The sequence below is a fragment of the Falco biarmicus genome, chromosome 10 (assembly GCF_023638135.1).
Source record: "Falco biarmicus isolate bFalBia1 chromosome 10, bFalBia1.pri, whole genome shotgun sequence".
In the NCBI taxonomy this organism is placed as follows: Eukaryota; Metazoa; Chordata; class Aves; order Falconiformes; family Falconidae; genus Falco; species Falco biarmicus.
Window position 1 is genome coordinate 1,315,151 of NC_079297.1, and position 22,096 is coordinate 1,337,246.

The window sequence follows — 22,096 nt, forward strand, 5'->3', positions numbered from 1 at the left end:
GGAGAGTGACAGTCCCTTGGGGACGTGATTCATCCCAGCTGACTTAGAACTTTGTGTCTGAATGTGCTGGTTCACACTCGGGCATGGCTGTCTCTCCATTGACTCTAGCCTGGTGGTTACATTAAAGAGCAGACATTTAGCTTTTAGACGACTAAATTTAGCCTGGATGAATTTAATCTGCAGGGGTTTTGTAACTTCTAGATAAAAGGCTAGCTGATTAGATCAACTGTCCAGCCAGTTCTTCGTTCTCTGGTTAGCCTCTGTGGAGTTCAGTAGCTCCAGGGTAAGTCGGCTGAAGGGGGTGGGGGAGGTTGGCGTTGCAGTCTGGGGACACCCGGGTGCTTCTGCTGTGCAATTTTTCATGTCCTGCATTGTGTTCTGGGTGGTGTGTTCCTAACGTGGCATTTTCAATCACTTATTAATGTCTGCCTGTGTTGTTTCTCCAAAAATAGCTCCGTGGTGCTTTTGGGAAGCTGGAGTTAACTAATCCCAAAACACACAGCATGTGGACAGTGTTGTCATTCGTGTGGCACCAGACTCATAAGTTTGAAGGTCCCGTCCTAGAAGGATTTCCAGGGAGATGCTAGAAGGCCCCATGAGCTATTATTGCTCATGCCTGCGGTATCTAATGACGTGAGCTGTGCTAAGATTCCTGCTGTGCTTCGTATGCACACTGTGAGCCTGTGATATTAAAAAAGATGGTGTTTTGGCTTCTCTGCTGGGTGCCAGTCTAGCAGAGCCTGGGCTCCCCCAAAAATGTCAAGGAGGAGCATTAGCTATGGTTCAGGGATGATTAAGTTTCTTGGCCAAGTCTGATTACCCACTTGGGATATTTGTATTTCATTATAACTGACACTGAGACACATGTTTGATTTGGAACAAATTTCAAGCAGGAACAAGTTTCAGCATCTGCATTTCCACGGTGAGCACAGTGAGGGACAGAACAGGTTAGAGCCTGCTTGGCTGAGGGTGGGGAGCTCTCGGCAGGGAAGGGAGGGCAGGACCTGCATCAGGTACAGGGAGAGGGAAGGAGTACCTTGAGGAGCTGATCTTCCTCCCCTTGCAAAAGGGGTGCTCTGAGCTCCCAGTGTCAGGTGTGTGTCTGAGGGAGCCGGGAAGAGCCAGCTCCTCCCCAGAGTGGGAGGCTGTGCCTACCTGGTGATTAACTCCCCTGCGGAGGAGTGCAGCTCATGCTGAGTCCTGAAGGAACCAGCTGGGAGGAGCCCTGGAGCGCAAGAGGGCCAGAAGAGACCTGGAGTCAGACAGGACTAATCCGGGTGGAGAGGCACTTCTTAGCATCAACAGCTCTGGTCATGTTCAACTACCTGGCGGTAGAGGTGAGACCCCAGTTCCACCGTAGCTATGGGGGCCAGCAAGGGGTGTCTGGGCCACTGAAGAGCCGCCTGGAGCAGCTGAAGAAGCCGTGGTGGAGGGAGCCCACCCCACTGGTGCTCCAGCACAGTGAAACAGCCAGGCTTGCCATAGACGCCTTTCTTGAGCAGGGGGAACGCGGCTACCTGAGTGCCATCGCTGAGGAACGGGAGCTGCCTTTTCTTTCCACCCTGGACATGGAATATATGAGCCATCAGAGAAACCAAAGCTTTCCAGATCCCAGCTCAACGAAAGACAAAGAGGCTGACCCTGGCAGCGCGGACACTGGGGACGGGTCCTCCCTCAGCTCTGAACTAACATCTGGCACCTACTTTCCACTCATGTCTGATGTGCACCCTCCAGAGCTGGAGCTGGGGTGGCCAGGGGCACCACTGCTCACAGTGTCTGGCCAGACTCAAGCCACTGTGATTTTCCAAAGAAACAAAGCTAACAGCATTAAGGATTTGCTCCGTTCTCTGATCAGCCGGGCACGGACGGTACGTATAGAGCTGTGTCCCTTTAGTGGGGTCTTGTGCCGCAGCACCCAAGTGCTGGTGGCCGGTCCCACAGCTGTACTCCACATGCTCCAGGTTGTTGCTGCTCTCTAGATGTCTGGCATGATGCGATTGCTTTTTCTGTACCAGACCTGTAACTGTCACTGCTCCTTTCTTTTCCTGTAATTTCTTTCCGCCTGGGATTTCAGGTAGACAGGCAGTGCCCTGGGAGGCACCCTGGGTCTGTGTTTGCGGGAACGCTGAGCACGGGACGAAGCCCGGAGCGAGCGAGTGGCAGAGTGTGCAGCATTAACGCTCAGCGGTGCTCAGCGCCTGAGCGCCAGCCAGCCCTTCTGCCCCCGCCAGCCAGCCTGCTCCTCCAGGGCTTGTCTTGGCCCCTGGCCACCACGTTAAGCAGGACAAGAGGATACCACTGGTGAGGTGCTGTGGGAGAACATAGGACCTGAGTAAACTTGTGGGACTGAAAATCCCTGCCTGTGGTTTGAAGTAGGTTAGCATACATCATCCCATCTGCTAGACCTGGCGTCTGCACCTCTCTGAAGATGAGTAAGATCAGCCCGTTCTGCCCCATCGCACAGTTTCTGCCGGGTAGAGGTTGCTAACCCTCGGATGTAATAAAAACTGGACAACCACAATGGATTTACTCATTGTGCTCCTTCTTATTCCTTTTTGCTTTGATGCTATACTGGGTACTAAAGCAGCAGCTTGGACAACTGTTTCTCAGGTGCGTTTTCAGCTTTTATTGTCTTTGTCCTTTTTATTGTTCTTTGCATCTGTTCCATGTTTGTTTTCTTTTGTAGTATTTCATTTCAATAGTGTGACGATACTGAGTAAACTTCTAGTGCAAAGTCCACTTTTAGCCAGTGAACTTCTAGGCCATTTCTCTTATCATTCCAGTAGGGTTTTTTATTTATCTTTAAAGTCACTCCTTTTATTCATTACTGCCTAGTGCGGAAAGCAGGAGATAAAGAATTGTTAAGCCCAGACTTCAGCTGTGTCAAGAGCACAAGCTGTTTCCAGGTGGACTGAGCCAAAGTTTTATCTTCTGTCCCCATCTGCAGTGCTGAGCAAAGTTACATTGGCCTCAGCAGATGAAACTGCAGTCCTGCAACAGCTCAGCTTGCTGTGCAGCATCACAACATCATCGAAGAACCACATATCATTGAAATTTGGGTGTGATATGAGGCAAATGGGGATCTTTTACCCTTTTGTCAAAAAGACGACCGTTTTGCCACGTAAGCTGCTGCTCAGTTGTAACCAGCTATTGCCTAATGCCCAAACTTCTACTGCACCTTTGTAGGCAAATAGGAGAAGTTTTGTCCAGGAAGTGACAAAAAGCTTTGTTTGTCCTTGCAGGCAGCTGATTTATGATATCTTAAATGGTCTGAGAAGTCCTGTGACAATTCCTGCATCCTTTTCAGCAATGGGCATTAAGACTTAGTCATGGCAGAATGCACAAAGTAAATGACTAGCAGGAAATGTCCCCTTGGCACTTAGCATGTGTCCCAAATCTCTGATAATATTATATTATAATCCTTTAAACCACATGAAAAACATCTTGCTGCTTTCTCAGTTCACGGGAGCTTCGCTGTTGCTGCAGGGAGGGTGCCCAGGCAGTAGGTGCTTTATTGTACTTTAAGTACATTTTGAGTTTTTATGCTTTTTTTGCTTGGCCTGAAAAAGCACTGACAGTCTTCAGCCCTTTATGTTCAAGCTGGGGATTTTCACGCAGCGTTTTTGACTGTTGCATGAAACAGGAGAATGAGTTTTCAACCATCATATTGGTTTATTACTGGTGTTTTATTGGCTTCTAGGTTAGCAGCTCTGGCCAGGGCTTCCCATGATTCACTGTGTGATTGATGGCAGTTCCAGCTCATTTACAATCCCAGCTGCACACCTTTAAGTAGTTACTGAGTCATTTTGCTCATCAAACCATCAAAAAAAGATGCTACCTGTATGTTTTTTAATGACAAAAGAGCAACCAGAGGTAAAAACATCTTTTGCTTGAAGTACCAGTAGCAACTGTGTGGAGAACCACTTTTTTGCTTTTCAACAGCTGTTTCTGCATTTAAAATATTTTCTCCACTAGACTTTAAGTGCTCATCATATATCCCTCCTTTAGAGTGTTTTCCCTCCTGCATGCTTACAGCTAACATAGAAGGGGGCCGCAGTGCTGGTGGGATGTGGGAAGGATGTTGAGATCTCTGAATGCTTTTCCTGGGTCCTGTAGGCAGGAAGGCGTGTGCCTTGAAATGTTGTTTGCTGTTTTCTCCTGTACAGTCATACAGAACAACATCAGCTGACATATTTTGCAACAGCGTATTTGTACTGACAAATGAGCAAAAAGAGCATTTGTTTTATTGGTACCTTTTGCTTCTGTGGTTTATCTTTCTACTTTGCTGTATTTAACCAGCTGTCTTTGAAGATGTATTTTCAGATTTGAGCTTTTCTCTTTGCAGACATAAGAAGATGCAGCACAGCCACACCTTAGCCCTCATTTGATAATACTATTACTATTTTACTTTTCTTGGATGAGCTCCAATCAATTTTGAACCATGCTGCTTCTTTCACCCTTCTTGTACAACTCTTGACACTGGCTGGGGGTCTGCATTTATGTGCAATTGTAGAAGGGTTCCTGATGGTCCCCAAGAGAAGCATTGTATCGCTTCAAATGGCAACACTTAGGTAATGACCAAAACCACACTGCTATTGGCAAATACCAGTAAAACCAGCTGTGCTGGTTAGAAACCAGACAGATGGCAACCCCAATGGGGTGCTGGTAAGTGCTGTAATTCCCGAAGTGATGACTGCAGTAATTGCTGAATTGTGAGTTTCCAGAAGTGGATTTAGAAATGTCATGATTTAACCCTACAATGGCAAGGTGTGAATTTTCTAGAGCCTGTGGGGCAGCTGTGTCTGTGCAATGTCCTGACCCCCGAGGCTGTGCCATGGGCTCGGGGGCCGTGATTGGCATGGTGAGGAACAGGGATGCTCTGAGCCTGCCCCAGGCTTGCAGCTCCCACCACTGAGACCGAGGGGCTGGAGGCACTGGGTCTGTCACGCCAGGCTGCCGTAGATGCCTAAGGCTTTTGAATGTAGACATGAGCTGTCAGGAGCCTGCACTGGAGGTGGGCCTTGGGGTACCTAACTTTGCTGCTTTACAGAGCTGTTGGAAATTATGCTTGAGGCTTTAGCCCTCCCTTTTGTGACAGTATGTTCTTAGGAGGCTTCAAGGGGAAGGCTTCCAGGGCTGTCTTCCCCCAAAACCTCTTGGCTTTGAGGCTGAGCAGCTGTTACAGTAAGAGCTGCCTGCTTTGCTTACCGAGCAGATATGGTGACTGAGTGGCCCTTATGGCTGTCCCGTGGCACCCGTGCTTAGAGTGACCAGCCCCACCGTGGGCACCTGCACCTCTACCACGCAAGGCTGAGGCAGAGCACAACCTCCGCGCCCCCCGCCGCAGTGCCCCTCGCCGCAGGCTGCAGTGCGTGTGGGTTGCCAGCCTTCCTGCCCGACATCAGCTGTGGGTGCTTGGCAGCACCACCAGGAGCCAGATCCCCCAGATCTGCCCAGATATGGGGATCCTGGCAGCGAGGAGGCCGTGAGCAGCACTAGTCTGTTCTGCCTCCTGATGCCAAGCAAGTTTCAAAAAGTCTGAAAAACATGAGTCTGACTGTCCCCCAGAGCTCCACCCGGCCTGCACAAGCGGGCGTCCCTCTGCCTGGGCGCCTGCTGCCGTGCTGGCGCGGGGTGCCCCAGGGCTGCTGGGAGGTGCAGCTCTGCGCCCAGCCCAGGGCCGGCAGTGCCGGGGTGACGGGCACATGCCATGCACAGCCCTGTGCTGCCTGTCAGCCCCGTCGCCCTCAGCCAGCGCTTAGGTCAAGCAGCAGCCCGGGACTCTGCTAAAGCCTGTGAGCGCTGGTGGAGAACAGCAAGGGCGTGCAGAGCAGTGGGCGCCGGCAGTGCCTGTGAACACGTGGGGGCTGGGGACGCAGGAGCGTCAGTCTCTCTTGACTCCATCACACCGACTTCCCAAGCCAAGCTTAAATTGTCCTCAGGGCCAAGCCTGCCTAAGCATGGGATGAGCTGGAATATCGTGAGGCCAGTGTGGCCAAGAGGGACTTGCCCGAGGCCTTACGCAAGGTTTGGGCTATAGTGTTTTCTTGGTGCTTCATCATTAGAGGACGGGTGGCCCATCAGAGTCATTTGGCTAAATTTCCTTTGGTCTTTGGCTGAAGGCCAGTGTGGAGATGGTAAAGTCCTGCTTTTTTGTGGGGGTCTCAGCAGTACCTAATGCCGATACCCACACAGCAACATTGGTCTGGGAAGTTGAAGGTGCTTCTGACCGTTTCAGAGCTCTTCCAGTGCTGACTGCTGCCCGAGCCGGATAGGCACATCTCGGGACGGGAGAGGCGTCTGCCAGAGCTGCCTTCTGGGAAGACAACATTGATGAGGGCTACAAAAGAGGTGGCCTTCGGAGTCAGGCTCCGAAGCCTGTATCTCCCAGGACCAGGGTGAGAGGGTAGAGATGTGGGTTTGGCCTCGGGGCAGTAGGAATGTTTTTAGCCCTTGGTGACAGCTGCCTTGTGTCTCATGTGGACGTCTGGGACTAAACCAGCCTCCAGGAAGCTGGTGGGCTGGGCCTGGGGTCCTCTGCAAGATGTGGAGGACCAATGACACTGTGTAAGGCATCATTGCGGAGATGGTCTTGGGGGACAAATCAAGTGGAACCAAGAAATCTTCTCCACCTGCAAAAGGGATAAATGCCCAAGGGAGCAGGAAGCAGCCTGTGTTGGCACTGCTGCCCTCCTGTGCCACGGCTGCGGTGCAGAGGGTCTCCCATGGGGTGCACAGGCACCGGGCACCGACAGGAGCCAGCTTGCAGGCGAATGGCTGGGAGCAGAGCGCTGGGGAGCTAATGGGGCCCCGCTCTGCCCCTGCAGCTGCCTCTTCACTCAGCACCTCAGCCATGGGTATGAGCCTGGAAACAGGCAGTTTATTAAAGAAACAGCAGAAGAGCCACTGGGCAGCAGGCAGTCTGGGGCCAGCGTGCCAGGCTGGAGCAGAGATGCAAGCCTGTCCCTGCATCCAAGGACAGCGATACTTGGAGCTCCTCTATTCTTTTATGAAGCAATTCCAGGTCAGACCCGTGAATGTGATTCAGCCTGTTCCTATTTAAAGCTTGAACCACGGTGCACGTCAACCTCACTGCTGTCCTCTGCCCTTAACTCTTTGTTTGAAGGGAAGCAGCTGAGCAGACGCGGCAGAGGAAAGCTCACCCTGCGTGGTCTGTGCTGTACAGTGATGTGCACCGTGGAGAACTGTGTTCTGGCCATGCTCTACCACAGGCAGACCAGGTGTTTAAAAACAGGATTCCTATCTCATCACAGGGTGTATGATGAGAAGCAAAAGAAACTGTCACGCATTTTGAGTGCAAGATGTAGCGCAAGGCATGAACGTGGATAAAGTAGGCCATTGGAGCTTCACTCCAGCTCGCTGCTTTTTGGGCCATCTTTATTTGGGCATCCTCTACTAGACGCAGAAACTGAAAATTGGAGTAGTGCACAGAACCTTACAAGTACCAAACAGTTACCTTATTATATACACGCTTGCCTGATAAGATATGGTAAAGACTGACACTGAAGTGTTTGGACAGTAGCTCCATTACTTATGCAGCTTTTGCAGCGAAGCTGGCCTGTTGGTAAACCCTTCACTGCTTTACCTTTTCAGTCCCCCATGTGTTTGTATCCTCCGTGAGTTCTCCGTGCTAACTGTGAGTGGCTCAGGGTCTGAGTCACCAGGTTGCTCCGCAAGCACCCTTGAGGGAAGCGCGTCCGCCCTGACTCGTCACCCAGCTGGGCTGGTGCTCTCCTGCCTGCTCCGAGGTGTTCCCCCAACTTCTGTCACGAAGGGTGATGGCAGCAGATGGATCCCAGTGGTCTCTGCCAGCCCCAAATAATGGGCGCCTTGGTGTCTGCTGGCAGCCTCCCTCTGTGAGGGCAGTGGCACAGCTTCTCCAGTCACAGCTTCATCTATTTATGGCTGATTTCCCCGCATCTGTTGTTCTCATTGCAGGTCATGCTGTACCTTGAATTTTCTAGTTCTGGGTCAACTCACTTGTAGTAGGTACTGGTCATGACCTATCTTCCATTTTCTGTATTTTCCTTCCAGTTTTTGAAGAATTCATTTAGCCAAGAGGGTCTGCTGCCTCCCATCCCATCGCCACAGCAAGGAGGGTTGCCATGGCCGCCTTCAATCTCATTCTTTAAAAAACTGGCAATCTCTTTAAAATTCTTTTCCTTTTAAAAACCCCTCCCTTGCAGACCTTGCCTTGCAAGTCTTCAGTTTGAGGCAGATTTTCTTGAAAAAAAGATACTTTTTTCCCTGATAATGTTAGTGTTATTCCTTCTTCCTACTCTCAGTTTTCATTCCTGTCACTTGCATCCCAGGCTGCATCAGCAGGAGTGCTGCCCGCAGGGAAAGGGAAGGGATCCTTCCTGTACACGATGTTCTGCCGTTTTGCCTAGTCACCCCTGGGATGTAATCTTGGAACAAGGACATGTACATACTTGATCAGGATACCTTCTCCCTTACCTGGCAGTGTGTCCTTCCTGAAAAAAATGATACTTCTTTGTATTAACCTGCTAGTCATCTGCAGAGTCACTCATACTGATGGAATAATGATTTTGGTCGGTCTCAGCTCTTCTGTTTATGTGCTGTGTTTCTGGTGTATTTGCTTAAGGCAACACATACTTGTTGCAGCAGTGGTACTTGGAGCCTGTGCACATGCATTGCCCTCTCAGCTATTTGGTTGTACGAATGGCAGCTGAGATGGGAGGCTGCTGGATGGGGAATATCTTCGTAGTTATTAACACTAGTGTTACCTGCCATGGTGGGGGAAAGGCTGTTAAACACAAAGGTGTAGAAGCAATCTCCACTCATGTGGCCACAGACACTCAGTAACACAGATTTGAACCCTTAACTCATAGCTGAAAGCACAATTCACTTGGGCATGAGATTTCAACAGTCTCTTATTCCCCCCTCCCCCTCCCTTTTCTCCTGACTAGGTGATAGCGATTGTGATGGACCTGTTTACAGACATGGAAATATTGTGTGACCTGCTGGAGGCCTCGAGCAGACGGCACGTCCCCGTTTACCTGATCCTGGATGAAGAGTACTTGAAGCATTTTGTGGAAATGTGCAACAAAATGGCTCTTACTCAGGACAATTTCCCAGTAAGTTTTCAGTCACACACTGGATATGATAAATGGGTCTTGGAATCGATAAAAAATGTGTACCCTTTGTTCTGTTCCCTCTGCCTGGTCCCTAGGACCTACCCCTTCTCCCAGTGTCCCAGGCTAAGAAACTGTGGCTGTTTGGTTTAGGAAATCGAGATCTGTCTGGAAGCGCAGAGGAAGGAGTGGAGAAGACTCCTAGTCCCGTATCTTCATGTTTTGTGGTCCTCATGTCAGTTTTACACACAAGAAGCGTGGGCTCAAGGCCAGTAAGATGCAGTGCGTTACTGAACGCTTTGCTGGTCTGGTGCAGGCAGAAACCAGAAAACTTAAGTTCATGTGGACCTGTATCGTCCCCTCTCCTTGTCCCCTCTCAGCCCTTGCTCTGGGACATAGGACTGCAAGACCTGAATTGCTCATTGTTCAGGTCCCTGAGCTCAGGTTAGGTTCTGGCCGGAGCCGCTGCAGTGCAATAGCTGGGTGGGGAAGGGGAGCGGCGATTCCCCTCCGATGTCCTGGTGAAAAACCTGCCGCGTCCTCCCCTGCTGCGCTGCCTTGGTGCAAACCAGGTGTCGGAAGCCTGAGGGTAAGATCTCCTGTTAGCCCTTGCGACTGAGTTGTGGGTTCATGAGGGGGTTGTGAAGAGCCCAGTTCCCCACTTGGTGGGGTGCTCATCAGCACTGGTGTGTGGTGCTCACAGCAGGTGAACAAAAACTAACGTGTCACTGTGACAAGCTCTCTTGGGAACGTGCAGACTCAGAAACACACCCCGGTACCTTGCCGCTGCCCACGCAGCCTTTGTGGGTACTGCCTGTCAGTGGGAGTTGGGGTTTTGTTGTCATTTGTTAGTCCTGCAAGGCCAGCAGTCTGTGCTCCTTCACTGGGTGCACAGGATTCCCTGGAGGACTGATTCTCTTCCAGCCACCGATTTCATAGATTTCCCCTTTATCTTAGTGGCAAATGCTTGGAAATTACCCAGTTACCTCAAAACCATTCTTAACTAAAAAACAGGCTAGAGAAGAGAACACACACACACAAAAAAAAAGTTTTATGGCGTTCAGAAAAGATGCAGTTAAAAATGTCTTCATTTCCCCTCATTTTTAACCTCTCTACACAAAGATAATTTAGAGGGGTGTCCTTCCTCCCTCATGTTGCTGTTGCTCTGCCCTTTCTCGCTTCTCACAAGCCAGACCCATTTTATCCTGCCTCTTGAGATGGCAACTGTTAGGGAAAACTGCTTCACGCTGGTGCGTGTTTGCTTTCATGAAGAACTGCATCACTGAAGTCACCTGGTAGCTCCAGATTAATGCCACCTCCCCAAAATTTATTTTATTTGCTTCTTATCCAAGAGCCTGGCTATTGTTTTTAATTAAAATTAGAATGAGTTTGCGTCCATGGAGATGTCTATGTCTCTTTGTTAGACCTGATGTCATGTCTTGTGCTTGAATGGCTAATTAACACTTTGCCTCCGCCATTCAGTGACTCATCGGCAGGTCTCACTGTGAAGTGCCTCTTAAACTGATGCCTCTCGACCAGCACATTAACGTATGTGCTTGATATTCACATCTAAGTGGAATGACTGTACATGTCTTGTTCCTGGCCCTGAGTTGTGACAGGATGTTATGGTAAATCTCCATTTGGAATAATTGGTGACAATTTGGGGCTTAGTGGGGAATTTGGGGCAATTGCCCCTCCAGCATCTTGCTCCTAAGAACATTGCGTGAGCCTGCTGGCGTCAAATCCTGGTGCTGAACTTCAGCAAACCCCGCTGTGGTGGTCGGGCGTTGGCAGCGGTCGCAGCAGAAGGCTTCGCTGTCAGGTATTTCCAAGTGGCCATCTGCTGAACTTAAATCTGCTGCCTAAATCGAGTGAGACCAGTACACAGTAGTCCGGCTTTTCTGCAAGGCTGCAGGATTCTCATCTTGTTTGGGCAATTCAGGGACTGGATTGCCAAGAGGAAGAAGAGGATGGAAAAAATGAGCCACATACCAGAAAGTCGCCCAGCCTCAGAAAGGACGAATGCAGTGATGCAATACTGTGGCAACGAATCTGTGGGATGCCCCTTACCTGAAGTGTGTTTGACTTCCCTGGAGGGGGAGGTGAAGCTCCTCCCTGTGAGAACTAGTTTTACTGAAACCTCAGCACCGGAAGGAAAGAATCCCTGCACTGATTGGCAACAGGATTTGATGAACGCCTCCCCAGGCGTCCAGGGTATCTTGCTCTGTATCAGCAAATTGTGGTGGCATTTCAGGAGAATCATAGGTTAGTGCAGGTTGGCAGGGACCACAGGCAGTCTCATCCAACCTCCTGCTCAAAGCAGTGTCACCTGTGAGGTCAGAGGTAGTTGCTCAGGGCCCTGCCTGGTCTAGTCTTGAAAATCTCCAAGCACGGAGATGTCACAGCATCTTGTTCCAATGCATAACTGTCCTTACAGGGAAAGTTTCTCCCTTCTCCTAAGGGACAGATAAAGACACATCCTGGGACACAGAAGGCAACAAGTGAGATCTGCAGTGCAAGGATTGTGAACCTTCAGCTCTGTCCCTGCTAGAAGTTTCCATGAACTCAAGCCTGGACAAGTACTTGGAGAAGAGGTCCAGGTGGGCTTCCCGCTAAGACAGACCACAAGAGGCTCAGGAAATGCCCTGAGCAGAGAACAGGCAGCAGCAGCAGCGGGGGCAGCACCAAGAGGCGATCACCTTCATCCTGCTCTTCCCCCGCTGCCGGCTGTGAGCGAGGGACAGCAGGTCGGCGGGACCCGATCTGGAGGAGACCTGCTGCTGTGCTGAAGCCCTGAAGGCAATGGTGCCCCTTGCACGGGTGGGGGGGCAATGGTGCCCCTTGCACAGGTGGAGGGGCTCCCTCAGCACAACGTGAGAGCCCAGCTCCCCCACCCTGCCACACTGAGCTCCGCAGATGTTTCTGGAAGATGCCTCCTGCCCGCGGGGGTGGAAGAGGAAAGCTGCCAGGAATGGAGCCTCCTGCCGCGGGGCAGCTGCCTCTGGCTCCTCAGGCCGAGGCACAACTTGGGTGCCGTGAGCCCCGCACGATGCCAGACCTAGGGTGAGCGTCACTGGCTGCGTGCTCACCCGCCTGGGAGGCCAGTGGGAGAAGGGGCGGCAGCCGTGCCCTGGAGCAGCCCTGGGGGCGGCGGGGGCGGGGGTCTGCACCTTGCGGAGCTGTAGGCAAACCGCCACTATTCATGCTTGTCTTTTGTCTGCAGCACTGGCCATCACCCACCGCGCTGGCATGGTGGAGGGAAGCTGCCGCCCCCACCAGCAGCGCCCACTGGCCACAGATGGCCAGACGGCCTCGGCGGCCCGTGCAGCCCTACCGGTGGCCACGGCTCTTCGTCCTTTACGGGGCTGATGCTAGGCAGGGGCGAGCTGCCCACCAAGGGACCTGTCGGGCCAAACACGGGCGGTGGCGGTTTGTGTTGCGCTTGGGGTGCCAGCGCCGCTGGTGATGGGAGCTGGCCCGGAGGGGCACCGGGGGTGGCAGCCCGGCGCAGGGGCTGCCTCAGGGGTGGTGATTTACACATGAGATGTTTTGTTTGGCACTCTGTCATATAGATCAGGCCAGTAACTGTCTCCGGTGGCTGTTCTCTTCTGCCTGCCCCAGCTGAGGTGCAAATAACTTTTATTAGGGGCAAACCCCTCAGATTACGAAAAAGGCTCCTGCTGGATACCGAGAGCCTTCTTTCCCTTTTTGTACTGGGGAGTCAGTTTTATAAGCTGAAGTTGTATCAGACCAGCTTTTTGCCATCTTTAAAACAGATGAGGATCAGCTCTGTTTCACCTGAGTACAGCAGATGAAAATTTTTATAAAATTCTTAAGTATACTGATAAAAGGCAATTCTTAAAATGTAGGCATACCTTTCTGTAAATCTTTTTTACTGAACGATATTTTAGTTTTAAGAAGCCTGTCACTGCATAAAAGCAGAACAGCACATTCCATTGATTAGAAACTGGCTAGTTGTTACGGGTCAAAATTTACTTTAAATGCAGACCCATAAGGTAGTACAGTTAGTTGAATATTATCAATGATCTGGAAGAAATTGTGTAGTCCTACATGCTTCAGAAATGATCTGTAGGCTCATAGGATTCTCCAGATTTTTTTCAAACCGATATTTGTACCTAAGTGCAACTTTTTAATATTTGTTGGCATTTTTATCTCATAACAGCAGAGAGTGTGACAAAATATTTGGTATGTAGAAGCCAAGAAATACCTGATGCCTTGCTGCGTTCTACCCCTGGGAGCAGAGCTCTGCTCGAGGGAGTCCATCAGTGGTGCATAAGGGAACATTTCAGTTTAGTTCAGTATGCGTCCCCTTGCCAACCCTGCTCTCTTTGGTTTCAGAACATGCGCATAAGATGTCTGAGCGGAGACACATACTACAGCAAAGCAGGCAAGAAATTTGCAGGCCAGGTTCTGCAGAAGTTTATCCTGATTGACTGTGACCAAGTTCTTGCTGGTACATACAGGTAAGAAAAAGTAGCAACTACTGTGACAAAGACTGGTGACACTGAGAAAATACTTATTACCGAAATACTGAATAATGTAGCTCATTATTTTTTTTCTCCACAATAATGATACACTGTTTTTCCTCTTCATTTCCCCTTATAAATGTCAGGTTTCCTTTTGGTGCTTTATGTTCTCCTGCTCCCCCCTTTTGCTCTTACCTTGTTTAGCTTTCAGATAGCATTAACTGCTCATCTGCCAGCATTGATGCTTCCTGGACACATCTGTCTGTGAGTACTGCTTCATTCCTTAAAAATGTAAAAAATGTTGGACCAGGTCAGGTGCTGCTCCACCTGGCCGAGGTTCCGGCTCCCGCTGATGCTGTGTAGGGTGAGCCACCCCAGCTGCTCCCCGTGGGCTCCTTCCCTCCACCGCATGCGCCGCTGTTGCATACATCCCCCTTACTCCCTTCAGCATCTGTTCGGTACTGATTGCCCCTGAATTAGCCCGAATTCATTGTCTGTTCTAAACCAATTTCCTACTAATTTCATGAACCACCCCTGGTTCTAGTGCTGCAGGCTGGTGCAACAGCTGCCCTACATCCAGCTAGGGTATTGCTTTCCCGATGTTCTAAGCCTCCACCTCAGCCACCCTCCCTGCCCTTTTCTTATCTAAAGCAAAGACCTCAGCCTTTTCAGTCTCCCCTCATATGGCAGCTCCTGCGTCTCTGGGTCATTTTAATTGTCTTTCCCTGCACCCTCTCTGACCTCACAGTGCCTTCGTGAGATGCCAGGACTGGAGCCCCATGCAGCCCCAAGAAGCGGCTGCACCAGCATGTTACAGGGGGTCAAACCGCCGCTCTCTGCACTGTTATTACCGTGGTGCTGGTGGTGGCCAGCGTTCATTGCATTGTTTAGCTGCCATTGCATGCTGAGCTGATGATTTCAGAGAACTGCTGACTGTGATTCTGAGCTTCTTCCTGAGCTGTTCCAGGTTTAGTGTCACACAGGCCTGACACAGAACATTTTCCCCTCTGGGTGCACCACATTTTCCTACCCTGAAGTTCATCTGCCACATATTTGTCCACTTGCTCAGTTCTGTAAGGTCCTTCTGGATTTCCTCTTTTTTTCGGCGAAGTATTCAGTCACCAGAAGGAATCTTGGCAGACGTGGGGATTTCACTGCACCCCCTCCATGCCTGGGTCACCGATGGATGAGAAACAGTCTCTGGAGCCTCATGCTGACTCTACCCATGCGGAAAAATTACCGTCAAGCGCTGATTTGCATTCTGTGCTTTCACCAGCTCTCGGTCCATAACAAGACCTTTCCTCCATGTCTGTGGCAAGTTAAGTTTGTTAAAAGGCTTTGGTGTAGCACCCTGTCAAAGGCTGTTTGAAACCCCCAAAAAAGGTATGTGCCCGGGTCCCTCACCTGTGTGCTCGCTGGCTCCCTGACCAAATGCCAGCGGGTCTGTGAGGCAGGGCTTGCCTTTATAGTAGCCCTGCCGGCTTTTTTCCAAGAGGCTGTGCTCCTCCGTGCTGTCAGTAATCTTGTTCTTCATGGCACACTCTGCCATGTCCCAGGGTGGAGGTCAGCTCCAGTGCTATGTGGGCCTCAAGATCATGGCCAGAGCCCTCTCTGTAGATGGAACCATGCTGGGAACCTCCCAGTCCTCAGCAAAGGAGTCTAGAGTGGCCCTGGTACACGGGAGTGAAGCACGTCTCAGTGTCACCAGCATTAGCCATGGATGCAAAAAATTCATCGAGGTTCTCTGCTATGCTCTTGCCATCACCGAATGCCCCTTTTGACCTAGAGATCTCAAATGGACCCGCCAGTTCCTGAACTGCCAGTACAGCAGTTCTGAGCAACCTACAAGGTGTAGTCATCTTGGGGTTTTGGACTGCTCCTTTTCAGCTCTTTTTCACTAACTGCTGCGTTCTTACATAGTTACTTTTCTTAAAATGGAATATCCAGGTGCTGCATTTATTTAGATTGCTCTTTCCCACCACAGAGTTAAAATTGTGTTGTACGCTTTATTGCAATTGGGCTCTTCCCTTCTAACTCGGGAACAGTCTTATGCATCATTCCAGACCACATCCTGAATAGCGTCTTTTCTTGTGGGTCTAACAATTTAGGCTAGTTAATTCTGGCAAGTAATCATTTATTGCTTCCACAAAGTTTTTCTCCACAGCTCATCTCAGTGAAGCATTAACCTAGTACGTATATGAGTGGATGAAATCTCCCGCTGTTACTACCGTTCCTAATTTTGCAGCCTCTGTAATCTCAGTCAACATTGTCTGATCACTGTCACTGTTCTGATCAGAGGGTCACGAGTACTATTGTTGCGCTATGTTTTTATTACTAGATTCTGAGTTTTTCACCTACAGATCTTCCCCAGAGTATTTTCATGCTGTTGCACATCATATTGTCTTTCACAAACAGTGTAACCCCCCAGGACAGACTGTTCTGATGTTTCTGTGAATTTTGTGCCCTGGCAATACTTTATTCTCCTTCCACCAGCTCTGCTTGAACACTGTTCTCCCTATCCCTTTTTCTCCCTTTTCCACCTCCCAGCCAGCCCATGCTGGACCCTCAATTTACTGGTGTCCTCATCAGTGCTGTCACTCCGAGCTGCACCTTGTCTTCTGCTTCCGAATCTCCCAGTGTGGAGGTCTCACCTTAGCAAATTCTGGCAGTGAAAAATGAAGTACCTGGTTGAAACTGGTTATGTAGGATCTCTGTCTAAACACTCGGAGAGCAGTGTCTGGTGGCATTTTGACCATCCTGAGACACGTATCTAAAAGCAATGGAGTGAGTCACTGCCTGGAAACATCTGTCCATCTCCACTGACGGCAGGCGTGGGGATGAGTTAACTGGCACCACTCGGTTTTGAGTGGCTAAAACTTGAGTGTGTGTCTGCTGGATTGAACACCACAGCTGGGGGAACATCTTATTCCCCTGTGGCCCAGAGTCAGGGTATTGCTTAAAATGCAGATTCGGGTCAGTTCCTCCGTCTGCTGTGCTGGGGCAGGGGTCTGGGTCTGCAGTGTGCTCTCTTCCTATAGAGCTCTGGGTAGCTGAAACTTCTTGAGTTCTGGAAGATCATTATTCAGTTGAACAGGGCCTTATATCTAATTCTCTGCTGTCGTAGTAAGTACATGATGTTCTGGACTAAAAGAAACAGTCTCTCATTGTGGAATTTGTTCAAAGCGGTCAGAAGCACTTCCACAGGTGAAAATCAGGGAATCTCTACTGGGCATACTGCAGCCTGGTCCTGTACCAGTACAGCAGATACAGGTCACAGTCTGCTGTTGGCCTTTTTGACTAGTGAAGCATGGAAGCGGTCAGTTTTTTGAACTGCCCATGGGAGCCCTGACCTCTTTCCTAGATGTTGATATCCGAGGACTCATCAATATACAGACACAGTCAGGGAGTTTGCAACAGTTTGCATTTATTGACATCGAATTTTGTCTGTTGTTTTGTCACTTATTCACCCCACACCGTAAGATGGTCTTGCAGCTTCTGATTATCCAGGTTTTTTCTGACCACCCACAGCAATTTTGCCATGAGCTCTGACATGGATTGTTTCTACCATTTCTCAGGACTTTCTGAATATGTTGAACAGCAGTGATCCTAGCACAAAACCTGTGGGATTTCAGTGGGTAAATGAAAATAATTGCTAGCATTTGTATCCTATCTTTAATAAACTGTTACTCCTCAGGAGAACAGTCTTTTGTACTCCATTTTTCTGAGAGTCCCTGCTGAATGACCATGTCAAAATCTCTTTGAAAATTCAAGTATCCAGCACCAAGCAGATCAGACGCATCTGTCTGCTGGCTGCCTCCTTCAAAGAAGCGCAAGAGGCTTTTGAGGTATGGCTTCCTTCCACAAAAATATGCTGAGTCTTCAGCATTATGATTATAGTTATTTATGCATCTAATCATTTTACTCTGTATTTGCTTCTACCAGTTTGTTCAGTATGGAAATAAGACTGGCTGGTTTGCAGTTTTCCAGGAGCTCTTAAAAAGGTTTACATTTACTACTTTCCATTCCTCTGCTACTGTGTTCTATTTTAAATGATAGGTTATTCACTGGTTAATAATTGGAAAACTGCTGACTTCCAGTTTTTGAAGGCTGTTTACTTTAATATTTTCCTTTAACTTTGCCTTTTAACTATGGTGACATTTTGGATGTTTTAAATGTCTTTCTTTTGATAGGTACATTTTCTCTGGGACTCTAATATAGCATCTTTAAACAAGCTCCATGCTGCCTCAAGCATTTAACCTTTTTGGTTACTCTTCTAAATTTCTTTTTAATAGCATTCCTCACTTTCTCTTTTAAGTTAAGTATTACTGTTGTGGATTATTTTGGTCCTGAAAGAATATTTCATATGGGTACCTCATGGTTATTTTTTTGCTGAGTGGCCTTGCCAAAGAAACCTTCTGAACTGGTAATGCTATTTCTCTTTTTGTTGGTTTTCTGGTTAGTTTCTCCAAAAAGCAGTCATTTATAGTGTCTAAAATGCAGTTTCTGCAACTCTGCTAGTAATGAGCCCATTCAACATGGCTATAACTGAATCTCCCTCTATTCCTCTGCTTTCTCTGCCACCTTAGCCTCTCAGCACTTCCTTAGCATGGCATATTTCCCACCAGCACTCTGCTCAGAAAGTTCACAGTATAGCCCTAATACTATGCTTTTCCTATTTGAGAGTGGAATTTTAATCCATCAGGAATATTTTTCATTTTTTGATGTATCGTTTACCTTACTTGTATTTTTTGTAACATATTGCACCAGTAACATATCCTCTGTTTGTCCTTTCTGTGTAATTTTTACCCCTGCAGTTATACTGTTCCTTGATTTTCTTGCACACAATAAGTTTCTGAGATGCCTTTTGTGTCAGTCATCATTTCAGCTCAGGTATTTCACAACATCTATCTGGTTTTTTAGCTCATAAAATTTATGTATGCATGTAAACATTTGTATCTGATCTGGTTGACCACCGTCCACTTTTCTAAATGCAGTTTTGTTTGTTCAGATTTTCTTCATTCGTTCTAATCTTTTACCTAAGTGTCATTGATTTCCATCCTGTCCTTACATCAGAATACCATTTTCTTGCTTTTATTGCTAAGGTAAAGTGGTCAATCTCAAACTGTGTGGCCTTCTACACATCACAGCTTTGCTCCAGATTCTGATTTAAAGCCTCCCTATATCTTCTACATTATATTGTGTACAGCAGTCAGGTTTCACGTAGGTTAAGATGGAACCCAGCTTTCTTTATAGAGTCACTATGTTCCTACGGTTTTCCACGTCCCTATGATTCTACCAGCCTTTCCCTAACAGAATTTCCATAACCATGTCCTGAAATGCTCTTTTACTTCTCTGTCCTATTTTATACCTGGGAGGATACACAGACATCGACTAGTGGCTACTCTGTAGTGCTCCATAACTTAGATTCAAATGCCTCTGCTATCCTTCATCCCAGCGAGCAACTCCCTCTTCCTTCTTTGCTGTCATCCTCCCTGAGCATTGAATCATGGAGGACTACATCTGTGTGCTGTCTGTCTCCTGTGGACATCCACACACTTTAGTACCTTCCATACAGCTTGGTTTGTACAGCCTGGGGACGGTGACCACGCGGAGTTACCGGACTCAACATCTCCAGTTCCTCAGAGGATTCAAGCTGAGTGAAAGGATTTTGCATGTCTCGCAGGCCACAATGGGGTTCACACACCCCCAGGATATTTGCTTTTTTCCCCCCAATACTGTGACACTACGGATGTATGTTTTCCTTAAGACATACTCTAGCTCTCAGAGCTGCTGCCTACTCATTCTCCAGCCTGTATTTGTGACCTGATTGTGACTGCTTGGAATGTATTTTCTTTGAATATTTTCCTGTTGATCTGCACCCATTTTTTCCAGAACCTTTTTCAAACTCATAACTGTTCAGTCCCTCTCCATTGGACATGACTTGGGAATTTAATGAGTGCAGAGCCTTCCATTACTTACGCTGCTCATGAAGCTATTGCATAGCACCAGAGCCAAGATTCTAGGTCCCTCTGAAGTCTCAATGCATCCTTCCATGCTGACAGTGAATCCAGATGCCTTGTCTCTCCTCATCCTCTCTTCCAGAAGGGTATTTTCCTACTCTGTCTTGGTTATTCAGGTATTCAGTGTCTTTTAATTCTTCAGCTGTAAGAAGAGACTCTTTTTCTCCTCACATGCATGCTCAAATGATGCCCCAAATCCATTTTTAGTCTCTAGCTACATCTCTAGCCATCAGATTCTTTCTTCTTTAAATGCAGTATTACATGTGTGCAGCAAAGGTAGTGTACCTACTGACATTTTCATATGGAACCCCGTATGTTGATACTGTTGTTCTTTATGCTGACATTTTCCTTTATAGTTCTGTAAAAACCCTTCTTATTTTCCAAAATACTCTGGGCAAGCTGAACTCACATATTGCTGCCTATTGGTATGAATCAGGCATGCTTTGGGAGTTTTCTGAATGTTCAGCTCACTGCTCTCACCTGAAACAACTGTAGCAAATTGGTTTAGACCCCTCAACTCGTATGTGTTTATTGATTTAACTATTTCCCTGTAGCTTCCATCTTTAACAGTAAATTTCCTCTAAATGAAGACTAGGAGAAAACAGGATTCATTGAGATATCTAGAAAAAGCAATAATCTGAAATCCTAATTATAATAATATATAGTTATTTAATATTATTCTAGGCACCAGAATAAATAGTATGTTTCTTTGGGCACTTATTTAATGTAACAGAGTGACGGATTTGAAGACATTTACCAGTGCAGCAGGTGAGAGGAGCCTAAGGGCAGGTGGGGCTAGAGCTAAACAGGATCTCGAATAGGAAGCCTCGAGTAAACTTTTGCCAGGTTAGAGAAAAGAGTGCATTTCTAAATGCACTAGAGAAAAGAGGCAGCATTGTCAGCCTGGAAGGGAGTTATGTGGCTGTTCTGGTTGCCTTAGAGGAAATTAAATTTTGCAGCTCAGAATGGAAGATGGTCAAAGTATGACCATTTTAGGGTTGCTCTTCTGTAATTATCTAATGAGCATATTCATCTCTACAAGTAATCTCAGACTTGCATACTTCAGAGAAAGTTTTTAATGACATAAATTGAGTAGCAATACACCACTCAGATGTTAAAATCAGTGCTAGGTATCTTGGCACTCTGTGAGCTGAAGTTACATGTGGGTTTTTTTCTTTTGTTCTTTTTTTTCAGTTTCACCTGGCTTTGCAGCCAAGTCCACACCAGCCTGGTGACCCACTTCCGTGGTCAAATTGTTGCAGAATTTGACAAGGAATTCCGGTACTTGTACGCAGAGTCCAGAGCAGTGACTAGTTTCTGTGTACCAGATCCTGGAACATGCCCCTCTTCTCAGAATACCTCAAACATTGCCAGCTTCCTTTTAAAACCCCCACAGGTGAATGATGCTGAAACCTTGAGCCCCTCCAGCAGCCTTTCCAATGTAAGCATCAGAAGCATAAAAGTGTCTCCCTTTCTGAAAAACTCCAGCTGCAATGTACACCAGGAAAATCAAGATGCAAACTCTGATTCTGGTAATAAGAAGGGGAAGGAAGACACAGCTCTGAAGCCCACCTGCCAGAAGCAGCAAGGAGAACCGCCAGACGCACCAAACAATCCTCCAAATAAACCCACCCCAGCCTTGTATCACAAATCAAATCTCGTGACAGCAAGGACATTCTTGCAGCCAGAGCCTTCCCCTGCCTTGAGCTCCAATAAACCCAGTTATCAAGGGGACAACAGCGGCCACTGCTCCCCGCTAAGACAGGAGCAGATGTTGCAGTCCCTGTCAGAGGGTGCCAGCAGCAACGGGACAAGCACGAAGCAGAAAGGGTCTGCTGCTGCCTCCAGGGAACCGACAGCAGAGAACGACACCCCTTGTTATGGGATGGAAAAACGACAGAGTCCTGGACAAGGAAAATTGGACCTGCTGTCCCCATACAGCCAGCTAAAACGAGAGAAAAAGCCTGTCGTCCCTTGCTATGACAAGCTCCCTGAGGACATGCTGATGGAAAAGAACAGCGCGTATGGGGCTGAGAAGAGAATGACCCTCGGGCACAGTAAGCTGGATCTGATCACCAAGTACAACAAGTTAAAATCTAAACACGTACACAGTCGGTTCGAACTCTGACCTGGGCCTCGAGGTGTCCTTCGGTCTTATTTTCAAGCCGTTGGTTTTCCCCCCTAATCATCGTACCCGGGGCTCGAAATCACAATATGGGTGGCAATTAGTCTTGTTCCTATTAAAAGCTGTCCGTGCTGTTTCTAATATATGCAGATGACTGGTTCAGGTGAGATTAGCAAGCACAGCTCAAATTTTCAGTTACAAGAGTGTGGTGGGAGGCGGGAGATGACAGAAACATAATCCACACCTGTACCCGTGTGGGGAAGAACCATTTTGCCCAGGCTCACAGCAGAACTTGCTACAGCTTGGAGACCGGCCACCGGGGCTTCAGGGTGCCCCTGGGGCATACCG

The 22,096-nt window shown here is 48.3% G+C and overlaps 1 protein-coding gene across 1 annotated transcript; it reads left to right on the plus strand.

Annotated features, from left to right (window-relative positions):
- The first annotated feature begins 350 nt into the window (after positions 1-350).
- FAM83C (family with sequence similarity 83 member C) lies at positions 351-21,893 on the plus strand. Its single transcript, XM_056355063.1, has 4 exons — positions 351-1,868; positions 8,952-9,119; positions 13,476-13,600; positions 20,818-21,893. The coding sequence occupies exons 1-4, from the start codon at positions 1,191-1,193 to the stop codon at positions 21,749-21,751; spliced, it is 1,905 nt and encodes a 634-aa protein (XP_056211038.1). The 5' UTR covers positions 351-1,190; the 3' UTR covers positions 21,752-21,893.
- Positions 21,894-22,096: the final 203 nt, after the last annotated feature.

Coding starts and splice junctions, on each gene's coding strand:
- FAM83C (XM_056355063.1), top strand. CDS start 1,191: ATGCTGAGTCCTGAAGGAACCAGCTGGGAGGAGCCCTGGAGCGCAAGA. Junction 1,869..8,951: donor TGATCAGCCGGGCACGGACG/GTACGTATAGAG, acceptor TCTCCTGACTAG/GTGATAGCGATTGTGATGGA. Junction 9,120..13,475: donor TTACTCAGGACAATTTCCCA/GTAAGTTTTCAG, acceptor CTTTGGTTTCAG/AACATGCGCATAAGATGTCT.